This window comes from Vigna angularis, chromosome 2, assembly GCF_016808095.1.
Source record: "Vigna angularis cultivar LongXiaoDou No.4 chromosome 2, ASM1680809v1, whole genome shotgun sequence".
Classification (NCBI taxonomy): domain Eukaryota; kingdom Viridiplantae; phylum Streptophyta; class Magnoliopsida; order Fabales; family Fabaceae; genus Vigna; species Vigna angularis.
In genome coordinates, this window is record NC_068971.1 from 31,146,619 (window position 1) to 31,171,220 (window position 24,602).

At 38.0% G+C, this 24,602-nt stretch overlaps 2 protein-coding genes across 8 annotated transcripts; both read left to right on the forward strand.

Annotated features, from left to right (window-relative positions):
- The first annotated feature begins 1,293 nt into the window (after positions 1-1,293).
- Positions 1,294-24,602, forward strand: LOC108328948 (uncharacterized). 7 transcript variants are annotated; one of them, XM_052872275.1, is made up of 10 exons: positions 1,371-1,634; positions 1,849-1,949; positions 3,066-3,171; positions 4,433-4,564; positions 5,013-5,260; positions 10,688-10,804; positions 10,907-11,051; positions 19,406-19,545; positions 19,622-19,657; positions 23,365-24,602. In XM_052872275.1, exons 4-10 carry the CDS (start codon positions 4,489-4,491, stop codon positions 24,145-24,147), a joined length of 1,545 nt encoding a protein of 514 aa, XP_052728235.1. In that variant the 5' UTR covers positions 1,371-1,634; positions 1,849-1,949; positions 3,066-3,171; positions 4,433-4,488; the 3' UTR covers positions 24,148-24,602. The 7 variants fall into 7 exon arrangements, with proteins under 7 accessions (XP_017418359.1, XP_017418356.1, XP_052728235.1 ...); XM_017562868.2 differs by having other exon boundaries at positions 3,076-3,171; XM_017562867.2 differs by lacking the exon at positions 1,849-1,949 and having other exon boundaries at positions 1,296-1,634.
- Positions 14,038-16,249, forward strand: LOC128195202 (uncharacterized). Its single transcript, XM_052872277.1, has 2 exons — positions 14,038-15,610; positions 15,847-16,249. The coding sequence occupies exons 1-2, from the start codon at positions 14,602-14,604 to the stop codon at positions 15,882-15,884; spliced, it is 1,047 nt and encodes a 348-aa protein (XP_052728237.1). The 5' UTR covers positions 14,038-14,601; the 3' UTR covers positions 15,885-16,249.

Genomic DNA, 24,602 nt, shown 5'->3' on the forward strand with positions numbered 1-24,602 from the left:
ATCATCAACTTCAACATTCAAATTTGTTTGATCAATTTACAATTGATATTGATCACCTTGTGATTAGATATAATTCTTTTGTGGTCATTGTAAACTTGATTTTCTTGTTAAGTCTTTTGACTCATATAGTCATTCTTTCAATTAAGTCATTTAATGGAAGTACTTGTCTAATAAGTGTTTTAGTGTTAAGTTTCCTTTTAGTGTTAAGTTTCCTGAGTTGACTTTGACTCTTTTGATGACTTTATCTTGTCTAACATAGATACTCGTGTAATGTCTTTGTGTGCTAGTGTTGACTCCTCTAATATCTAGTTGACTTCTTGTCTATTAGATACTTATATGGTATTCTTTATGTGTCTTTTGCATTGACTCGTCTAATGTATTGTGTTGACTTGTTTTAGTGCTTCTAACTTGTCTAATGCTTTTTCTCTATTTGTTTGTTTGGTTAACTTGACTTGTTTAATATATATATTTTATTTGTAGAAGTTGAATTTTGTACTATTTTAACTTTTACATAAACGAACTTAATCTAAACTTACACGAATTTAACATAGGGTTATGGTCTTGTTAGACAAAGTTTTGCATGTATAAAATAAAAAATTCAAGAGTTTTTAAAAGAAAAAACATTAATTAAAATCAACTAAAGATGACCAATAATGATATTTTTTAATTTTTAATAATTATTTTATATTTAAATAGTTTTTTAAATTTAGGGATAATTGAAATATTTTATTAAAAAGAAGTTAAAATTCACTAAATTTAATATGTCTTATCTAAAAAAAATTTGAAAAATAAAACAATTTAAAATAATATCATTCAAATTCAAAATGTTAAATTTCTTAGAAATTTAAAAATTCCCTGTCAAGCACAAGATAAAGAGAATTAGATCTCAATTATACATTTATCATGTGAAACAATTTTTTTTCTTTGGGTGCCATGACATGATGAAAACTGCTATTTGTGTTACCAATATTTCTATATATCAATATATATATTTTTAATATTAATATTAGTATTCAGATATTTGCTTAATTTCTTTCTTCAAAAATATTTTTTTTAAGAGAAATAGATATTTTTTTTCATTTTCAGTTTCTCCTTTAACTCAGCTCGTTGGAAGTTATTTGTGAAAAGTTAAATGGGTAAAGTTTCATTCAAATTAACATGAAACGGGAAAAGACTCAGGAAAAGTCAAGACTGACAAAGCATAGCTTGCTGGTATAGGGTTTTTGTTGAATTACTGTTAAGACCGAAAAATAGTGACATAAGAACGCGAGGCTTATACAGAAACGACGCCGTTGGAACGGATAATTCGATTAATTTTGGAGGAAGGGCAAGGGGTAATTCGGGGAACATAACCCAAATGTACCCTCCAGAGACACAAGGCTTTAGTTTGTTTCTTTCTCGTGTAATACATTGTATTGTGGATGCCTTTCGCTGCCGTATAAAACCCACGACCGCAGAATCCCAAACCGAAACCGGAACTAAAACCTCGCTACAGCTCGCTGCAACTGAAACAATAGTTTCATTCGCAAAATACTCTTCTTTCTGTCACCGGAGAATCTCAGCACTGTGCAAATCCTCCTTCGTTGCTTCATTCGCTGATTCTCTTTAACCGCATTCGTCCTTCCTACTGCTTTGTATGTATGAGTCGCTTTTGGGAATCGGAATTCATTTTTCAGTTCTGATTTTTGTTTTCTTTTTCTTAAAAATGTTTGCGCTCTTTCTTTGTTCGCCTTGTCTCTTTTGGTATGCGGCAATTGATTGGGGTTTCTTTCGATTAGGAATATGATGTGGTTTTTATTTTAATGTGTTTTTACATTCTTACATGTGTAATTTTTGTTAATTGATTAGTTAATCACTGGACAAAGGAGGATTTTTATGCGTTCCTGTACCCTTTTTGGCTCTTGTGGGTCGAGGAAAGATGTTTGGTGATGAATTCGTGTATAATGGAGGTATCGAACGGTTTGGTTGGAATTTAGAATATACAATCCTGTGGACCTTTACAAAAATCCTTCAAAAAACTGTTTTTGTTCATGTCATATTCAATTTCAGTCCATGGCTTGTGGTCGTAGCAATAGCACTCTTGCATGTGTGAGGGTATAACCCTAAACCGTAAGCACCGACGTGTGTGCTAATGTGGTCATATTCTTGTTGTGTGGTCTGAACTCTAAGCACTCTTGCATTTGTGTGTCTACCTCTTTAAGTTCATGTGATTGTGTGTCAGCGATAACAACACTTACATATGTGTCCCTATATTTTTGTTACATAATTATTGTCATCAATGAACTTTATTTCAGCCTGTAACGAAACTTAATGTGCTGAAGTGAATAATTAGGGTTACATCTGGATCTGGTTAATCTTTTGAATCTAAGTACTAAATGTGTTTACTTGTGTGTTTTAAATCCATTTTTTTCCTTTATGTGCTTTGGTGTCGTTGATATTGCTCAGTGTGCGCATCTATGCTTGTTATTTGACATCATCAATACTGGCAAGTATGTGTGTCTGTTGCATGTACATGTGTCCATGTGTGCTGGTATTCTTTCCTTGTGTGCATGTTTTCCATGTGTGCATCCATGCTTGTAATTTGATTTCATTAAGACGGGCAAGCATGTGCGTCTCTGTGGTTACGTCTCCAGATGTGCTGCTGTCCTGTCCTCTGGTTACATCTGTACTTATATTTATTTTTCTCTATCTGATTGTATATAAATGGCCATATCAGCTTTCATTTAATCAAGGCACAATTTAACAGCGTCAAATCTTTGTATCAAAATTTTATTTTTCATTGCAAGTTTATAATTAAAGCAAGAACTGATCGGCCAATGGATTAGATATTAAACGGTTTGATCTTGTTAAGCATATTTCATTTGTTTGCTTAGTCTCATGGCTCTGGTTACCTAGATTTTCGTTTGTTTGCCAGGTCTTGTGACTTTGGTTACCTAGACTTTTCTCTCATATTTTTTTACAGGCCTGTTTGGTAGATTTCTATGCTAATTTTACTTTGACAACAAACTGTTTCTTTTTGTTTTTGTGATTTATTTTAAACTAAAAAATTCCTAATTTCACCTTAGTTTTGTCAAGGTTTTAAATTACGGTCTACAAACACAGTATAATGGTTTTGGAGATCTCTGCAACTGCATCACTACTGCAATTGTGGCTGCACCAATCACAATTTAGGTAATCACAACGCACCTGCAACTGAGATGGTAGCTGCAATTTAAAACATTTATACTTTGCTATTTATTAATGTCGTAAGTGTTTATGTCTATCCATCTTTTAAAACATTACACGTAGGGTCTGCAAATCTATTAGTTAGTTTATTTATAATCCTAAAATTCAGTCTGGTTTGCCTAAGCCCATGCTACTTCTCACTTGTTTTGGATGGTGCATTTTATCCATGTAGAATGTGCCACATAAATAAATCATTTACTATTGTAAGTTCTTAACTACTTATTAATATTTTCTAATATGTGCATTTTCACTTTTATTGGCACATGTTTATTAATGTTTGGTTCTTCCTCATTGGTGGAATCCTTTGGTGTTGTTCTAATAAAGACTCCAAGATTCTGTGGGTTTATTTGTATTAGGTCTGAATACCTATCAGGCATTGCCATTCTGGCTGGCCTTAATGTTGATGTTTTCATTTAGTACTAAAATAGCAGGGCTTCTGTTGTCTGGAGTAGGAATATGTGAGGGGAGGGGTAATTGCAGATATTAGTGAACTGTTAGTGGATGGTTTCATCGACATTAAGTGATTCTCTGTGGTGGAATTACCAGTTGCAGGACTGTCATTTATATTTTTGGTTATTGGAGCTTGTTGCCATGCTTATGGTTAAAACTGATGAATATAATCTGATGAATGTATGTGCGCTTGTGTGTGGGCATTATGAATAGTAATTTTCAATTTAGAACTGAAAGGACATTGTATATACATGTAACATGAATACATCTTTGGATTTTAGATAAAATGTAAGAAATATATATGTATTTTGATATTATTTTTTTATGTAAATTTTAACTTTCATGGATTATTTTTATATTAGCAGTGTTCCAATTAATATGTTAAAACGTACCACAAACCTAAATAGCAACCTACTATATTTCTCATGCGCCACTTATTTAGTAAAGTTAGCTATACACTTGTCGGTCTGGAGTAATGTGAACAAGGCAATTATGGTCTAGGCATTTGATGTGAATGGTTTTTTATTTTGGAAAGATAATTTTGTTAGGAATTTGTAACTATTTCAAGTACATTTAGCTTGGGTATTTTATTATGAAGGATTACCTCATCTAATTTGCTTAACATGTGTTTTTTGCAACAGGTGATGCATGTACTTGTTTATCAATATCTATATCTTTTATATATCATTTGTTATTTTTTTTTGGCTGGCATTGGTTGTATCCTAATCTTGGTGTTTCCTTTGTTTCTTATTTGAAGGTTTTCATCCAGGTTCAGATTCTAGTTGATTAGTTGTCCTGACTCTAATTGGAAAGATGGGTAGCACATTTAATCCACAGATTTTAGTGGAAAAACTAGCCAAGCTGAATGGTTCACAAGCAAGCATAGAGAGTATCCTTCAAGATCATTTTATGGTCTAAGATGTATGTTCAGTATTGTATTGTTTAAGCAGTTGTCTGTTTCCAACGTTTTGAGTTCGTGCAGCCATGCTTTATTGTCTAACATCACCTATTGCCCAGAATTGGAACTTTACTTTCTTTGGAAGTTGAAACATGAGCCGTGGAATGTTGACAGGGGTGTAATACTCCTTTAACTGGTTTCTAGGCCCCCTCCTGTCTCCTTCTTGGTTTATTACAATGATTAAGCCCTCGCTTTTAAATGCAGAACTGTATATGGGATTCTATTTGTACTAGTAAAGCAATGTAACCATTATTTGTTTCTCACTCTCTCACACGTTCACTTACACTTTCACATATTCATGCAATCTTTTTCTCTTCTTTTTTGTATTTGTTGCATCACTATATGCTGCTGCTTGGATATGATCCTTAACATGGTTAAGCTTTGTCACATTGGTGTATTTTTCATATGAACAAAGCCAAACAGGTTGTTGAAACATGGGATAGGCAATTTCATGGTTCTCCACGTGAGAAGAGATTAGCATTTCTGTATCTCGCAAATGATATTTTACAGAACAGCAGGCGAAAAGGTTCTGAATTTGTAGGTGAATTCTGGAAGGTTCTTCCAGATGCTCTTCGAGACGTGATTCAAAATGGAGATGATTTTGCTAGGAATGCGGCACTTCGACTGGTACTTCAATTATTCATTCTTAGTTAAAAAATGTGATACATGCATTTTGACTTTTTTTTTTCTGCATAATAATACTTAGTAACTTAGGCTGTAGTATTTTTGTTAGTTGAGTTTAAAAGAAATTCTTAGATCGTTTTATAAAAGAATGAATAAGTTTGGTTATTGTTTATCCCAATATTTTGTACGTGCCTACTCTATTATTGGGTGAATGCAATGTCTTAGTTCTAAGTTAATTAATGAATTTTATTGTGTTCATAGATATGCATTGAATAGCAAAGAGAAAAAGGAGGATGGATGTAAATGTTTAATGTTTAATATGATTATCTGATTTCTCTCTTTGTATGAACAAACTATAAAGTTTAAAGTTTGGTAACATATCGTATCATCTGGTTATCATAGTCAGGTTTGAATCTTGTTGTGGTCAATTTCCCCTTCTATCTCCTTCCTTTCCCCTCCCTTGCCCTGGATTTGTGGCTGTTCAATAATAATAGTCGAAGGTCTTAGATTGAAAAACAGTGTGTTTTCATACACTCCACTGATGTATGTGTCTGTATATAAATCCGAGTAATTGACAATACACTTCTGAGAAATAATAAATAAGGGCAACTGCCTATGACATACCAGGTGTAACAAAGGCAACTTTATAAAAGCTATGGAAAGGGCTTAATTGGCTCAATTTTTCAAAATTTAGGACCCAATTGAGACCGTTTTCAACAAGGGACCCACTTGAGATTTCACTACAAATACGAGGATCATTCGAGGATTTAAACCTATATTTTTAACGGGTTAATACATCTCTTATCTTCATGTTACATTTATAGGAAATATAACGCAAACAACTAAACCTAGACAGCGAAACCTGGTTGGAAAACGCTCATACACTACTCACACCAAACTAATACATATCTCACACACAACTAATTATTCTAACACCCTACTTGAAAAAACAAAAGAATGGAAGGAAGACCAATGATGGGATGTGAAGCATGACGACAACCAGGTGATGCGAGACGAGGCATGACGACAGCCAGGTGATGTGACGCGAGGCACGACGATGCGAAGTGCACGACGATGCGAAGTGCACAACAAAGGCGTAGCAAGACTAATACATATCTCACACAACTAATTATTCTAACACCCTACTTGAAAAAACAAAAGAATGGAAGGAAGAACCTATGTGGGGAGGGGGTTGATGAAGACGAAACGAAAAAATAGAGGTTGTGTTTGCATATGGGTCTTTGATTTAGGGGTTTTTGGTTTTTGATTTGGATTTCTAGATTTTTTATTTGGGATTCTGATTTGGGTTTTCAAAATAGATTAGAATGACAATTTTTCTCGTCGTTTTTGTGCACATTGCATATTCGGTGACTTGATCTCCAACTCGCGAGTCTACTTGAGTTAACCAAGTCTAAGCGAGTCTACTTTGAGTCTACCAAAACATGAGTTTGCGAACAAGTCAACTGTGACCGGGAACCAAACTCGTAAACTCATGAGTTTGCGAGTCAACTCACTAGTTTGGTAACCATTGATAGAGCCTCTTCAAATTGCGTCAATGGGTATGATACTGCAATTTTTGCTTTAGGAAGACATGAGAATGCTTTATAGAGCCATATTTGGCAGTGCACATCATCACATTTGAGCCCATGCAGTAGCTGTTTTCATATACCAAAGCAAGTACAAGGTGCAACTTGCACCCCAAATCCTAAATAGGCCTAAACATGCATTCATAATAGGTCCATAAATCATAAAAAAAACTGCAAAAGAAAAACATTGAGAAAACCGCCTAGTGGCCGGTTACTACACTCAGCCTGTTTAATTGTGTCGGCTGGCTCAACCTGATTTTGGCGGGCTAGAAAAGGGATGGGCCAAAAATGGGCTGGGCTGGCCCGACCTGTTTTGCCACTCCTAATAGTGAGGCCAGTGGCAAATGATAGCGATACCAAGTAAAAGCTGAACAATGGTGATTTTGGCTATTAGAGAGAAGGTATTACCATAAATAAGGCTCTGATATAACTATAGAAATAAGGATCCTATCCTAGTGAGGTTACTGTGTCACTTGCTATCGAGGCATTGTCAGACCATCCAAAATTTCTAGTCCTATGCTTGAGATGTCTAGATCTCAAATGTGAAGTGGTGTGTTGGAAATCTCACATTAGTTAGAGATAAGATCAAATTATAGTAGATAAATTGTTGGTAAAAATAAGGGTTCTAGGGGCAGCAGTAGCTGTTTCCCACAGTTGGCACCCTCTCTGGAGGGAGGACTGCACAGTGGGATTGTACCTGCTTTGATACCAAGTTGAAGGTTTTAGACTGAAAAACAGCGTGTTCTCATACATGCTGGTGTTTATTTATATATTTATACATGCATCTGAGTAATTGACACTACAACTCTGAATAAGCACTGTTAGAATTATGAGATGTGAGAGTGCTGTATGTGTTGTATGTGAGTGTGTGTGAGTTGTGTATTAGCTGGATGAGTGGTGTGTGAGGTGTGTCCCATTCTCTTAATCCTATAAATATAGGATTAAGGAGAAGGGTGTAACTAAGTGAAGTGAATCAATAATATTTCATTTAACATGGTATCAGAGCAGGTTCTCTGATCCTTCTCTGTGGTCTTTGCCGTCTGCCGGCGGCCGGCCGCCATGGCCGCCGGCAGCTCTTTCTCTTCTTCTTAAATTAGTGCCACAGTAAGCACTAGTGCAACCAGTCGTCTCTGCTGTCGATCATCGCCAGCCACTGTCCGCCGCCAGCCTCTGTTTGCGGCCGGCCACCGTCGTCGCCGCTGCCGTCGCCGTCACCAGCCACCATGGCCGCCGGCTCGGCCGCCGATAGCCCCTCCTAAAAGTCTCTTCTTCAGAATTTAGGCTCTTCCAGAATTTGTCTCAGAATGGGGTTTGAACCCATTCCCTTTCCCTTTTGGACCAGTAGCTGAAACTGGTACTTTACATGTGTTAGAAGTCAAATAATTTTGGCATTCCCTTCATCCATTTGAGGTTTCACATTGAATCTAAGAGACCGGTAGTCTCTTCTTCGAAGAACCCAAGAAAGCCACTGTCACTGCTTACTTCGCCGTGCACCGCCGCTAATGCCGCTTGTTTCCGTACGTCGCCGGCGACCGTCCGCCGCCGGCGACCATCTCAGTTTCGTCCGATGAACAACGGATCTGGACCGTCTCCTTGAGCGACGGACAACCCTGCCGGAGACAGGACCAGAAGCCTCCGAACGCGCCACCACGAGCGCCAAATAAGTCCGCCGTCGACCACCGTCCTCTGCCGGCCACCGTCGCAGATTCGACCGGTGACCAGCGGATCTGGATCGCCTCTTTGAGCGCGACCTAACCCTTGTCGATTTTCGCCGTCACTGTTTCGTCCGCGACCACTGGATCTGGTTCGCCTTTTCACGCGACAGCCAATCCCGGCGGTGGGTTCGCCTGATTCTCCTCCACGCTCCGTCACGCGCCGCCTCTTTGTGTGCTGCGAACAGACGCGTACTGTTCACGCGCCGCTGTCCCGCTGTCGGAATCACACTGCGCCGATGCCGGTCGTCTCGCCAGAGCTTCCTCTCTCCAGTATGACCCTCCAAAGCAGCCATTGAGAAGGGCTCTCTGCCTTCACTAATGTGAAGGGCTTCTTGTCTCTATCATCCTCTCTTTGTGTTCTTTCTCTGCTGGACGTGATATGTCTTACATGAGCTGCACTTCTCCACCTGGACCAGCAGCTATCTCACGGCCTTCTCTCAAGTCCACACTCTTTGCTGGGCTTGTGCTTGCTGGATGCTTACCACTTGCTGCTGTTTTCTCTTTTCCTTAGCCGTTGGGAATGTGAAATGTTATTGATGGACGTGATTCATCTCTTTCCTTCCAGCCATCAATGTTGTGTGCAGCTGCTGCCATGCCTCTCAAAACCGCGACCTTCCATACTGTGTATTTCCTTCTTTTTTCCAGCACCTGAACCGTGAATTTCCAGCCCTCTCTGCTGGACTGTGTCCAGCTTATTCACCGTTTGCTGATGTCCGCGTCGTTTGTCGCTGTCCCGCACCGTTTTCCGCTGTCCAGCCACTATTGACCACTGTCCAGGCGCCGTTTCTGCTGTCCAGCGCCGTTTTGCTGTTTTCCAGGCGTAGTTTGCCTCAGTTCGGCATTGTTTGCCGTTGTTCGGTGCTAGAGTTTAACCTGATCGTCTTGTGATACACTGCTAAGTATCACTACTTGGGAGTTGTCCAACAAAGAATTTTGGACCTCCAACATGTCTTTGGACCACAGATGCCTTGTTGTAACAACTCATGTGAGCTCATGTGGAGTTGTTCTTTGAGACCGCCCGCTGAATTGAATCTTCCGAAGTTATGGGTTTCAGATTTGTCCAAACCCTCGTACGGATCGGTTCTCACCCATTCCTCCACCTTCACGTTCATGTTGTTTAGTCGTGAGGGGGAGTATGCTTCCAACCACTGTAGGCCCTCATCACCTCATCAGTAAGTGATGGCATGCAGGCCCCATCAGTCAGTGCTAGATGGCCGTTCCTGTAAGTCCCCATCATCTCGTCAGTTAGTGATGGCAGTCCCTGTAGATTTGTCGCTTCTAGCCACTACAGGCCCCATCAGAAAGTGATGACAATTTAGTCCCTACAGTGAGAGGAGTATCGTTCCAAGACAACACTGCAAAGGAAATCTCTTGTGTTTGAAGACTTTCCAAGTTGAAGTTTCTTAGTGCTTGTATTTGCAATTTGGTTGATTGATGTTATTTCCTTTTGAGTGTGTTTATTCCAAGCTTGGCTCATACAATATGTATGATCCAGCTTGAGGGGGAGTGTTAGAATTATGAGATGTGAGAGTGCTGTATGTGTTGTATGTGAGTGTGTGTGAGTTGTGTATTAGCTGGATGAGTGGTGTGTGAGGTGTGTCCCATTCTCTTAATCCTATAAATATAGGATTAAGGAGAAGGGTGTAACTAAGTGAAGTGAATCAATAATATTTCATTTAACAAGCACTACTGCCCGTAGTATACTAGGTATAACAAACGAGCTTTATTAAAGCTATACAACAAGATAATCATTATTCAACAACTATAGTAAACCTTTTCTCTCTTATTCTACCTGGAGTGTGTATTATGTGATTTGACATTTATGGACATTTTTCTAATATTTGCTAATGGACATGATATTTGATTCTGCTATATTTATGGTTGTTATTCTACATGTGTTTTCTGATTCAACTTGGCATGGCATTATAGGCTGGTTCTAAGGTTCAGTGTTACTTTAATGGTGCAATGGCATTTACTTGAGGAATGCTAGAATCTCTATAATTGATCAATAAGCAAATATGTAACTTGTTTTTTTTTCTTCACGTTGTAGTTGAAGTATTCATGATAGAATAAATCAAGTTAAACATAGGGCGAAATCTCCACATGACATCCTTTCTCCTTTTATGCAGATTGGTATATGGGAAGAGAGGAAAGTCTTTGGTTCTCGTGGTCAAATTCTCAAGGAAGAGTTTGTTGGGAGGAATGTGGAAAACGCTAGTCGAGATGTGAAGCCTACAAACATGAAGGTGGTAATAATTTGTCTTGATGTAGAGGATTTGGTACACGTACTTTGTTAATATGCTCTGCATGCTGATTGCATTCTTATGCTGTATTCTTATCCATTGCAGAGGCCATCTGCAGGGAATGCATTGGAGAAAATAGTTTCAGCTTTCCATGTTGTTTATGGAGGGCAAAAAGATGAAGACGCCATATTGAGCAAATGCAGGAATGCCATTAACTGTCTTGATAAAGCAGATAAAGAAATAGTTTCAGGTATGTCAATTTGTCATTTACTTGTAATTGTTTGTGTATTTAATTGACTTTAATAGTTAATTTGTGATTGATATATAAGTGGTCTCACTTTGTTAGTGTATAAACTATTGTTTTTTAACCTGCGCGGCTGCCCTAGCTGGAGTCTTCCTCTCCACGCCGCTGGTGCCTCAATAGGGTTTCCTTCCTTGCCTTTTCTGCCATACCATTCCGCATCAGCTATCCATTATCCAAAATGTGGTCGCCGTGGACCATCATGAAAAATCTGCCTCACCACTGCCATGTTGTGGCTGCAAGCACTGAAACCGCCATATATATGTATATATTATATACATATATACACACACACACACACATATATATATATATATATATATATATATATATATATACACACACATATAGATATACACACACACACATATAGATATAGTGGAAAATAAGAGTGATTTATTATTCTCAATTATAAAAAATACATTCTGATACTCTCTATTTGTAATAATCTAATTCTCCTAAAAAGGGAAATAGAAAAACTAGGAAAGTAAAATAAAGGGAAATAGGGAAACTAGGAAAGTAAAATAAAATAAAGATTATATGTCTATTTCCTCTAATTAGAAAGATTCTAAAGATATTATCTCAAATTACAACACTCCCCCTCAAGCTGGATCATACAAGATTGTATGAACCAAGCTTGGAATAGTCAAACTCAATTGTAGAGAACGTCAATAAACCAAATTGGACAACAATGGACGAGGGCGAACTAGCACCATGAAACTTCAACTTGGACAACAATGGACGAGGGAGATTTCCATCAAAAGTGGATGATGACTTGCAGCAGCAAACAACAACAAACTACAAGAACAAATGAAGGGCCTCCAGTGGCGAACAACAACAAAACTTCAAGAACATGATTTCCATGAGTAACATATGGGAGGCCTTCAAAGGCTAACAACCACAAACCTGTAGGGACTTAACTACCCTAAACAGCAACAAACTTTCAAGGACTTAACTGCCCTAAACAGCAACAGACCTGCAGGGATTACACTACCCTGCAGCGACACTAAAAGGCTAACAGCCACAAACGTGTAGGGACTTTAACCACCCTGAACAACAACAAACCTTAAGGGACTTAACTGCCCTACAACGGCTGAAACAACAACAAACCTTCAGGGACTAACTACCCTGCGGCGGCTGAAAAAGGGACTTAACTGCCCTAACAACAACAAACCTGTAGGGACTTAACCACCCTACAACGGCTGAAACTTTTCTTCCCCTCACGACTGAACGACATATGCACGTCAATGACAGAACGTGAAGGTGGAAGAATTGGTGAGAACCGATCCGTACTTGAGGACAAATCTGAAACCCCTAACGTCGAACGAGCCAAATCAGCGGGCGGTCTCATAGAACAACTCTCAGTGAGCTGTTACAACAAGACATTAGAACAACTCTCAGTGAGCTGTTACAACAAGGCATTGGCGGTGAAAAGATCCTTTCACATGACAGAAACCAAAACACCAAATATTGGGACTTATGATGGTATCAAAAGACAGGTTGGATTTCCAAAAATGCTCGTAGAACTACTCCCAAAATACTTAGCTTTGTATCACAAGGACATACTAAACTTGAGCCCAAGAAGAAATGTGATGCAGTGGCGTCGAGAGAATGGTGGAGACAGAGACTAAAAAACGCAGTAACGAGAGGGAGAACCCAACGATGCGGAAGCGTGTGAGATTAGGGCAGAGTTGGGAGATAAGGATGAGAGTTTCAGCGCTGATGGTCTCGTCTTCGTAGCCGAAATATCTGAGATTGACTTCGGTGACGGTATTGAAGCAAAGGAAAAGAGAGGGGATGAAGTCAGAGAGATGTGATTCGACGGTGAGGGAGAGAGAGTGACGATTGTGTCCGTCCACCTTCAACCACCGCCGACACACAAGCGAACAACTGTTGCGATCAACGGTGCCAAGTAATCGGAAAACGGAAGCCAAAAAGTCGTCGGCAAGAATTGTGCGGCAAGAAGACGAAGATGCTGTGAAGACAATGAAGATGGAAACAATGGCTGCTCTGGAGGGTCAGAATAGAGAGATGAAGGTCCGACAAGACGACTGGCAGTGGCGCGGTGTGATTCCGACACTAGGATGACGGTGCGTTGAGAGGAGTCTGGTTCTGACTCCGGCGGGGTTGACCGTTGCTCGAGGAGACGATCTAGATCCGCTGGTCACCGGTTGAAACTGTGACGGTGGTCGGCGGCAGACAGCGGCGGACAGTGGCCGGAGGCGAATGGTGGCCGGAGGCGGATGGAGGATGATAGTGGTGCACATCGTAATTATCTGTGAAGGCAATGGCCTTTCATGTTCCCTGAAGAAGAGACTTTCGATCTTTGATTGGCAGCCAATGAGAATGCCAAAAAAGGATTGGGCATCACTTAAAATACCCATTCTGTGATAAATTCTGGAAGTATAGCATATAGCTAAGTCAGATTAAAATCTTGAAGTATAGCTTATAGCTAGGTCATATTTTAACTGGAAGTATAGCTTATAGCTAGGCCAGATTATGGAAGCACAACACAACTTTGTGTAGCTGTTATGAGAAAAAAACAAATGTATTTGGTAATATTGGAGAAAGGCTAGAATTCCAAGGCATGACTTGACTAGGGCAATTGGAGTCCATTAAAAACATATGTTAAAGAAGAGACTTTTAGGGGACTGTCGTCGGTCGCATGCAGACAACAAAGACAGCGGAAGCGGATCAGACAAGCTCTGATACCAAGTGGAAAATAAAAAATACATTCTGATACTCTCTATTTGTAATAATCTAATTCTCCTAAAAAGAGAAATAGGAAAACTAGGAAAGTAAAATAAAGGGAAATAGGGAAACTAGGAAAGTAAAATAAAATAAAGATTATATGTCTATTTCCTCTAGTTAGGAAGATTCTAAAGATATTATCTCTGTTGAAATGTAATCTGTTTTAGATATAGACTCTTTAGGAGTCTTCTATGTTTTTCCTTTGTTTTCACTGTTCCTACTTTCACTGTTGATTATGTTTGTATAAGTATGATTAGTGATGTATTAGGAAAGAAGAAGAAATAATAGAGGTTTTGTTTTAATCTCTTTCTCTCTAAATATTCAAGTTGGCATCAGAGCCAACCACCGGGGCTCTCTGTCTGACTACCAATCGTCGCCGCCACCGCCGCCGCCGTCACCAGTGACTCATTTTCTCAGGCGAAGTTAGGGGTTTTGTGCGCCTGCTCGAGCGCGACCCATCCCTGGTGGTCGCTTTCCCTGTTTTCGCTGCACGCGCCGCCACGCGCCTCCTTCCTCCGTCAGACGTCAAGCGCGTACTGTTCACGCGCCGCCTTATCCTTGCCGGACGATCATCGGACCACTGTCGTCCTGTTCGTCTGACTTTCCAGAGCTTCTTTTGGCTCTTATTTTACTGTTTCAGGGGCTGTAATTGATACCTAGGGTTTCCCCCTCAAGTTGGCTCTTATCTTTTACTGTTTCCAGATCTCATTTCTGATTCTGGACTCCAGATTCTTCTTACAGATCTGTCATGGCATCTTCTATTGGAATTAATTCCTCTCTATCTGCTACTCCGATCATCACATCTGCAAAGCTCAATTGGAGAAATTATTTATCATGGTCTTCTGCTGTGGAATTGTGGTTTGTTGGTCAAGGACACCATGATCATCTTGAACAAGACATTTCTATGATTCAAGACGACGAAAAATCCCAATGGCAAAAATTGGATTTTCAGTTATGTGCAATTTTGTGGCAGTCTGTTGAGCAAGAAGTTCTAGATATATTAAGACCCTATAAGACTTGTTCATCCTTTTGGAAAAGGGCACAAGACATATTTGCTAATGATGTACAACGTCTGTTTGATGCAACTCAAAGAGCATCATCTCTAAAGCAAGTCAATCATGACATGGTTTCTCATATAGCAAAGGCTAGGGCTGCTGTAGAAGAATTAAAGAACTTCTTTATAGCTGATTCATTAGAAGGGATCAATAAAAAGCTTGACAAGTTTTACATGGTCCTAATTCTGAGAAGTTTACACTCAGATTATGATCATGTACGTGATCAGATTTTAGCTGGTGATCAAATCCCATCAATGGATGGCTTAGTTACTCGACTTCTTCGAGTACCTACATCAGTGAAAAATGAGAATCCAATTGAGGTTATTGAAACATCAGCCATGACAATACCCCAAGGAAGAGGAGTGGCACAAGGGAGAGGAGGAGGCAGAAGCAACCGAGGACGTGGTGGTCGTAGTATACGTCCTCAATGCACATATTGTAACAAAATAGGTCATACTCGGGACAAATGTTATATTTTACATGGATATCCAGACAAAGTTGCTCATGTTTCTAAAGCTGGTGATCTAGAATCCAGAATTTCAAATGAAGAATATGAAGAATTTCTCAGATACAAGTCTGGAAAATCATTTAATCCTGGTCAATCTTCTGCCATGACCAGTGTGCCTACAACCAACCTATCTAAATCTGTGGAAGGTCATAATCCATGGATTCTTGACTCCGGTGCCTCTGACCATATCTCTGGTAACATTTCTTCATTTTCTTCTATGTCTTCTCCAAAAATTCCCCATCTTATTACTGTTGCCGATGGATCGAAAGTGACATCTCAAGGAATTGGCAAATTTTCCTTATCTCCTTCACTAAATTTAAATTCAGTTTTATATGTTCCCCATTGTCCATACAATTTAATCTCCTTGAGTCAGCTGACTCGTTCCTTAAATTGTTCCATAACCTTTACTGCTAATTCCTTTGTTATACAGGAACATGGGACAGGTCGTCTGATTGGAGAAGGACATGAGTCTCAATGACTTTATTTCTTAAAATCTTGTTCTTCAGTTTCCTGCTTTACTTCTTCATCCCCAAAACTTTTGCATGATCGTTTAGGCCATCCAAGTTTGCTCAAGTTGAAGATGATGGTTCCAAGTCTCAGAAATATTCAAGTCTTAGATTGTGAGTCTTGTCAATTAGGAAAACATGTTAGATCTTCCTATCCTAAAAGATCTGAGACACATTGTAATTCTCCTTTTTCAATTATTCACTCAGACATTTGGGGACCTAGTCGTGTTATGTCATTTGGTTTTAATTATTTTGTAACTTTCATTGATGAATTCTCTCGGTGTACTTGGGTTTATTTAATGAAAGAGAGATCTGAACTTTTGTCTATTTTTAAGTCTTTTCTTAATGAAATTAAGAACCAATTTGGGAAGACAATTAAAATTCTTCGAAGTGATAATGCTAAGGAATATTTCTCTGCAGCATTTTCTTCTCTCTTATCTTCCCAAGGAATTTTACACCAGTCAACCTGTCCTCATACTCCACAACAAAATGGCATTGCAGAGAGAAAGAATAGACATCTCATTGAAACTGCACGTTCCTTGATGTTGAATACTAATGTTCCTGTACATCATTGGGGCGATGCAGTCCTTACTGCCTGTTTTCTTATCAATAGGATGCCTTCTTCCTCTCTTAACAATAAAATTCCTCACTCTGTCATTTTTCCCAATGACACTTTGTATCATGTTTCCCCACGAGTATTTGGGTGTATGTGTTTTGTTCATAATGTCTCTCCAGGTCTTGATAAACTCTCAGCAAAAGCTATCAAGTGTGTTTTCTTAGGATACTCTCATCTTCAGAAAGGGTATAAATGTTATTCTCCCTCCACCGGGAGATATTATATGTCAGCAGATGTCACATTCTTTGAGGATAAACCATTTTTTTCTTCCTCCATGGAGGATCGTTCTTATGTTCAACAAATGTTTCCTTTGCCAACATGTGATCCTTTAGTTATTCCTGATTCTGTACCTCAAACTCAAAATCCAAATGACATTGTTCCTCCACCTCTTATCACATATCAGCGTCAGACACAATCTTCAACTCCAAACACTGAAGATCCTCGAGACTCAGTTCCTCCTCCATCAGATCACCATACCATGGATCCTTCATCCTCTTCACCTTCTACTGATTCAGATGATAACTGGCCCATTGCCCTTCGGAAAGGTATTCGGTCTAATCCTATTTATAATTTTGTGAGTTATCATCAATTGTCTCCTTCATATTTCTCTTTTGTTTCCTCGTTATCTTCCACTAAAGTTCCTAATAATATTCATGAGGCACTTGGTCATTCTGGTTGACGACAAGCCATGGTTGATGAAATGATGGCACTTGAACACAATAGCACTTGGGATCTTGTCCCTCTTCCTCCTGATAAGAAGGCTGTTGGTTGTAGATGGATATATACTATTAAAGTTGGTCCTACTGGTAAAATTGATCGTCTTAAAGCTCGGCTAGTAGCTAAGGACTATACTCAAGTTTATGGCCTTGACTATAGTGATACTTTCTCTCCTGTGGCTAAAACCAGTACAGTTCGTATTTTGCTTGCTATGGCTGCTATTCGTCAATGGCCTCTTTAGTTAGACATTAAAAATGCCTTTCTTCATGGTGATCTGGAAGAGGAAATATACATGGAGCAACCTCCTGGATTTATTGCTCAGGGGGAGTCTGGCTTGGTTTGTAAGTTACGTCGTTCTCTCTATGGCTTGAAGCAATCACCTCGAGCTTGGTTTGGTAAATTTAGTCAGGTAGTGCAAAGGTTTGGATTGAAACGATGTGAGGCAGATCATTCAGTGTTTTATGGTCACTCTTCTCCTGACAAATGTGTTTATCTCATGGTGTATGTTGATGATATTGTTATTACAGGAAATGACATATCCAGAATTACTCAGTTAAAGAATCATCTGTTCAACCACTTTCAAACTAAAGATCTGGGTCGTCTAAAATATTTTCTTAGTATTGAAGTGGCACAGTCAAAAGATGGTGTCATCATTTCACAAAGGAAATATGATCTTGACATTTTAGAAGAAACAGGTCTAACAAATTGCAAGCCCATTGATAGTCCTATGGATCCAAATCAAAAGTTAATGAGAGATCAGGGTGAACTCTTCTCAGACCCAGAGAGATATAGAAGGCTAGTTGGAAAACTCATCTATCTCACCATAACAAGACCCGATCTTTCTTATTCAGTTGGAATTGTGAGTCAATTTATGCAAAATCCACATGTTGATCATTGGAATGCAGTGCTTCGCATTCTCAGATACATAAAAGAAAGCCCAGGACAGGGACTATTGTATGAGAACAAGGGAAACACTCGAATCGAAGGATATTGTGATGCAGATTGGGCTGGTAGTCCAATTGATCGAAGATCGACTACATGATATTGTGTTTTACTCGGTGGGAACCTTGTATCTTGGAAAAGTAAGAAACAAAATATTGTTGCCCGATCTAGTGCTGAAGCTGAATACCGATCTATGGCTCTAACTACATGCGAACTTGTGTGGATTAGACAACTTCTTCAAGAATTGAAATTTTGTGAAAATGAGCAAATGAAACTGTACTGTGACAATCAAGCAGCTCTTCACATTTCTTCCAATCCTGTGTTTCATGAGAGAACGAAACACATAGAAATTGACTGTCATTTTATTAGGGAGAAGTTATTATCCAAGGAACTAGTTACTGAATTTGTCAATTCTAATGAACAACTTGGAGACATTCTGACCAAATCTCTAAGGGGGCCTAGAATTCAATTCATATGTTCCAAGCTTGGTGCATATGATTTATATGCTCCAGCTTGAGGGGGAGTGTTGAAATGTAATATGTTTTAGATATAGACTCTTTAGGAGTCTTCTATGTTTTTCCTTTGTTTTCACTGTTCCTACTTTCACTGTTGATTATGTTTGTATAAGTATGATTAGTGATGTATTAGGAAAGAAGAAGAAATAATAGAGGTTTTGTTTTAATCTCTTTCTCTCTAAATATTCAAGTATCTCAAATTACAACAGATATATACACACACACACATATGGTCCCCAATGCTTCTGCCATAACCCATTATAGCTTCTGATATATTTTCATAAAGGGTTTTTGAGTCTATGATATTTTCTATTATCCAATATCGATAACACTAGTTACAACTATTACAGTAGAAACCTTATCCTTTGTTATATTTGCCATTATACAATTGTAAGTTAATCAGGACTAGGTTTTCTGTTTTGTTTCGGTTCAATTGAATCCCCGACCTAACATTCATTTAAGGAACTATCATCAAATAATATAATAAACTAAAGTGTAAAAAAGAAGAAATACATATAGGCAAAATTGAGGATTTGACATTACAAACTTTCTAAAAATCTGAGGGCTAAAATAGTGGAAAGTAGATAGGGGGACCAAAATTGCAATTTACCCAGTATTTTTTAGTTAAAGTGTTAATTAAGTAGGAATGCTTGTTGATTTGCTGTGTATTGTTTTGCTATTCAACCAACTTAGGGCAATTTGGTGGATCGGCACTGGTAGATGAGCTCCAGGGGCATAATTCTGTACTGAAGGACTGCATTGAGCAGTTAACGGCCATAGAGTCATCAAGGACTAGTCTTGTGTCTCACTTGAGAGAAGCTCTTGAAGATCAGGTTCTTTTGAGACTCTCTTTATAAAATTGATGAAATCAACTTATAGTATATACTTCTGACATGCTTTTGTTCCCAGGAATTCAAGCTGGGTCAAGTCCGTAGCCAGATTCAGGTTTGGAACTTGTCCAAATTCAATGAGTACTTGCATAGAGTCTTTCTTTCTGTATAATATGAATAAGTTGGCAAAGACATGTTTCCTGTTTTCAATTTTTTTTTATCTACCCTTGTTTATTCTGTTGGAAGATGGCTCCCAACTACTAAGGTAATTTAGACTTTGGTTTCGACAACTGATTAATGTGGGAGTGATAGAACAGAGTTGAAACTGCTGAAAAAGAAATGCAATGATATTGAACAGCAATAAGAAACTAAGCTCTCATACAATGAAAGCCAGAGGAATGCTCCTAAGAGGAGATATTTTCTCCTTGCCTAATCACTCTGGTACTAACAGAAAAGTTATGTGATCAGCCCTCCCTCATTCTCTCAATCACTCAATGATATTGAATAGGAATAAGAAACTGAGCTCTCATACAAGGAAATCCAGAGGAATGCTCTCAAAAGAAGATATATTTTCTCCTTGCCTAATCACTCGAGTCCTAACAGAACAAATGTATGGACATATTTTAACTAACTGCAACCAAAGAATTACTTTTTCCTACACTCATAAACTCTCCAAAAATATGGGCTTGTCATGCTTAAAGCCCACTAATACATCATCTTCTGATCTGGCGGCAGCACGTGGGTCCATATTCAGTATTCTATCATTACTTCCCCCTTCAGTTAAAGCCTTGACCTCAAGGCTAAAATCTGGTAACTGAACTTTCTGCAACGATTTCTTCTTAGGTAGCTGCTGACATTCCCTTCATTTTGAATTAATCACTTCATTGTATGTTGTCCCTCTTTTCGAAATTGTCCCGCAACGATAGCATCTTTTCAGGACATATGATTTCCTGAATCTTCAAATCCAGAGACAATTCAGGAGAAAATTAATAATCATAAATTGCCTTCTTGAGGTGCAAAACAGGAAATACATGATGCACTCTATAAACAATTAATTTAGGTAACATAAGTTGATAAGCCCCTTATGCCAAGTTCTGAATAATTTGATTAGGCCTGCATGAGATAAATAAAAAGAGACAATATGTTTGAGAGAGCTTGTATCACCTCTCATATGTTCTCCTATTTATATTGATAGAGTCTGATACAATGAGTAGAGGGAAGAGTAAAGATCTAAAGATAGCACTAGAGTCCTAGGTACAATAATAAAAACCATTTAAGACCTATTCTGTATTTAAAACCTATTCTATCACTCCCCCTCAAGCAGAGCATATAAATTGTATGTACTAAGTTAATAGCAAATAAATTCAATTAGAGGTCCTTTTAAGGATTTTGTTACTGCATTTTTTCAAGTTGATCATTGAATTTGATAAACTTGTGACAAATTTCGTGGACAACATTTCCCGAATAAAATGATTGTCAACTTCTGTGTGTTTAGTCTTCTTATGGAACATGGGATTGGAAACAATGTGGAGAGCAACTTAGTTATCACAGTACATCTTCATTTGCTGAATATCACGAAAGTTTAATATTTGAAGGAATTGTTTCACTCATACAAGTTGTCAAATACGAGACATGATTGTCCTATATTCAACTTTATCCATTGATTGGGCAACTATATTTTGTTTCTTGCTTTTCCAAGAAATAATATCTTCCAAAGGAAAACACTATTCTTTGGTAAAGCCTATGGCAATAGGGGATCCAAACGAATCAACATTAGAATACCTAACCGAATCAATATCAGAATACTCAAAGATTTGAGTATTTCCTTTATCGTCATCTAGTAGACCTTATTTCTAGAGCCTTTTTAAGGTATCTTAGGACATGGATGATAGCATTCCGATAATCAATACAAGGAGACTCTACATGTACTAACAACTCTATCTGCAAAAGACAGATTAGGTCTAATAATAAGATAAACAAATTTCCTAGCCAGTCTTATATATCTTTCTGGATCAGAGAAAGATTCGCCTTGTTGTACCATTAATTTTTGATTTGGTTCCATAGACTATCCACTAGTCTACAATCAATCATACTTGTCTCTTTTAGGATATATACAACATATTTTCTTTGAGAGATTACAACACCACTGTGATACTTCAATAGCCTAGAAGTATGATACTTCCATTTCAAGGTCTTTGATTTGAAAATGTTTACGTAAGTGTTTCTTTAGTTGAGATGTTCTAGCAGCATTCCTTGTAATGACTATATCTTTACCTTATAAGATCATTTTGTGATCTGAGTTAAGGATATATTCACTTCCTAATATATGGGAACATATCCTAGTCAAGTTCTTTAGGGGCTATTATACCATTCCAGTTAAACCACCCATCGTAGATAGCGAGTGATATTTTTTTTCCAGCTGCCACAACTTGGCTAGCCCAATTTATCTCATGGCCTGAATGGGTTAGACTAGGCTGACTCGTAGGCTTGTGACTTGACATGTCTTAAAAAATAATAATTATATTTTTAAAAAATGAAGGTAATATTATCTTATTCAGACATTATGTATTATAATTTATATTTATATATCAAATCATTGTATCTAAAATTTAAATTAATTTCATCAATGTCTTAATTTTTAAAAAATACATGTTTTATTTTTATTTATTTTAATTAAAATACTTTTTTATTTTTCTAAGTGGAGCAAAATGGTTCTTTGGCCTGACATAGGTATGGTGTAGTCAACACTAATTTATTTGTTTGCCCACAGACCAGACTATTTGACATCTCTAGTTATTATTGTTAAGTTAACTGTATGGTTGGCTGTCTTTAATTATTTTTGCCTTTCAATTATATTTCTTCATTTTTAATTATCTTTGTGCATATATATATATATATATATATATATATATATATTGTATTCTATTTTTGTCTGCCATGCTTCCACCATAACCTATTATGGCTGCTGGTATATATTTGTAAAGGATTTTGGACTACTAATATATAGTTATCTGATATCATTAATAACATTGTATTAGGAAGTTAGTTTTAAGTCTAACTTAACCTCAAAACTTCAGCTTATGAGGTAAGGTTTTACTCACTTATATATTGTAATTTAGTCTTATTTCTTGTTAGAGATGATATCTCTAACACACCTCATGTCGATGACTGAACATCTTGAGCATAAGATTAGATATTTCATTTTGAGCATAAGATTAGATATTTTTAAATTCGTTAACAATTTGATAACGGTTGACGCATTAAGTCTAACAAATCTTATTAGGATAGATTCTAGTATTATATTAGGAATGAAATTTTAAGTTTAACTTAACTTTAAAAAATTAATTTGGAAAGTGAGATTTGCATCTATTTATACTAAAATTTGAGTGGGATCTCCAACACATACAAACACTTGTTTATCACTCCTTTTGCTTAAATTCTCATTTTTATCAGAAAGGGGGTTAGGGTGTTGAGAATGGACACGATTTATTACTTGGTCTTGTAGACTTTTACTTTGGTACCATGTCATGAACTAACTATCCCAAAAGGTCAAGTTCTTAGATGATGATTCATACATAGTTTTGACCTTAATTTTACAATTGTATTTATATTTAGGATGGGTACAAATATTGATTTTAAAGTTGAATGGCTTTTATTATAATGTTTTTATCTGTACTGTTAACCTGGTTTCTGGTATTAAATAGATTTTATTTGACCATTGTCAACTAGGGATAAATTACTTTCATTCATGTATTATGTATTGACATGTTACTCTTATTTAAGCATGGTGTCCCTTATATTTGTGATGCTTGTACATTTTAGGCTGCAAATGTTCGGTCAGATCGGGCATCCAACAACTGCCAACAGTTACTTAATGGCAATAACATTCAGTCGTTAGCTGAACAGAGCTCAAAGGAAATTCAAACCTCCATGTCATCTGCAAGTTTTAGTATTATTTCTAGTGAAGGGGAGCAATCTGCTCCATTGATGTACACCCCACAAGCGTCATTTTCTCAGAAATCTGGACACATTGAGGAAGATCCACGCAAGTCTGCAGCTGCAGCAGTGGCAGCAAAATTGACCGCTTCAACATCCTCCGCGCAGATGCTATCATATGTGCTGTCCTCCCTAGCATCAGAAGGTGTAATAGGTAATCAGTCAGCAGCCGATTATCACTCGGAGAAGAGGACCAAGCTCGAGAATGACCAACCATCTTTTATGCCATCTCAGAATCCTCAACAACCACTGCCTCCCTTTTCTCTACCTGATTCTATTCAACACAATGCTCCTACAACCAACCAGCAATCTACTCCCAATGAACCACCACCTCCACCCTCATCATCACCTCCTCCATTGCCACCACCGCCACCACCACCAATGTCACAGTACCCAGTGCCACAGTTTATGCAGACTGCTGGATCTATTAGTAGTATGGCATACAGCTATGGAATGACACAACAGCCGACAATGACAGCCTATCCCGGTGTCGGTGCTTCCACTTTTACCCCTCCTCCAATGGGTACATATCAAGGTTTTCAGGGTTCAGATGGAAATTACTATAACCAGCCCTCATCAATGCCTATGGCCCCAATATCTCGACAATAAGATTCCCGGTCGTTATGGAGGTAAGGTTGCTTTGAAAAGCTTTCATACCTCCTCCACCCATAACCTTGCTATGGGAATCTGATTCTTCCCACAGTCAGATGTGCAGATAGTAAATGCTCTGTAACCTTTAGTTGTTGGGCTGGTACTAATTTCCTCAAGTTAAAACAATTTATTGTGGTCCACCGAGGATAACGGTTTTGTACTTTTATTGAGTAGGGTTTTGTTTTTTGTAAAACAGCATTTTTATTGCCTTATGGCTTAATTAGATGTGTGGTTTTGGAGGGCTGTAGGCATGTCGTTGCTAGTGAATCAGTTAGTCTGCTGGCATATCTTCTTAACATCTGCATCTCCGCTGACGGGCTGTTATCTGTACAGACCTTGTGTTTGTATTTTATGGATTTTATATAATTGTGCACTGAGGACCCGCTCAATTCTAAAACCTTTTTTACTTATCA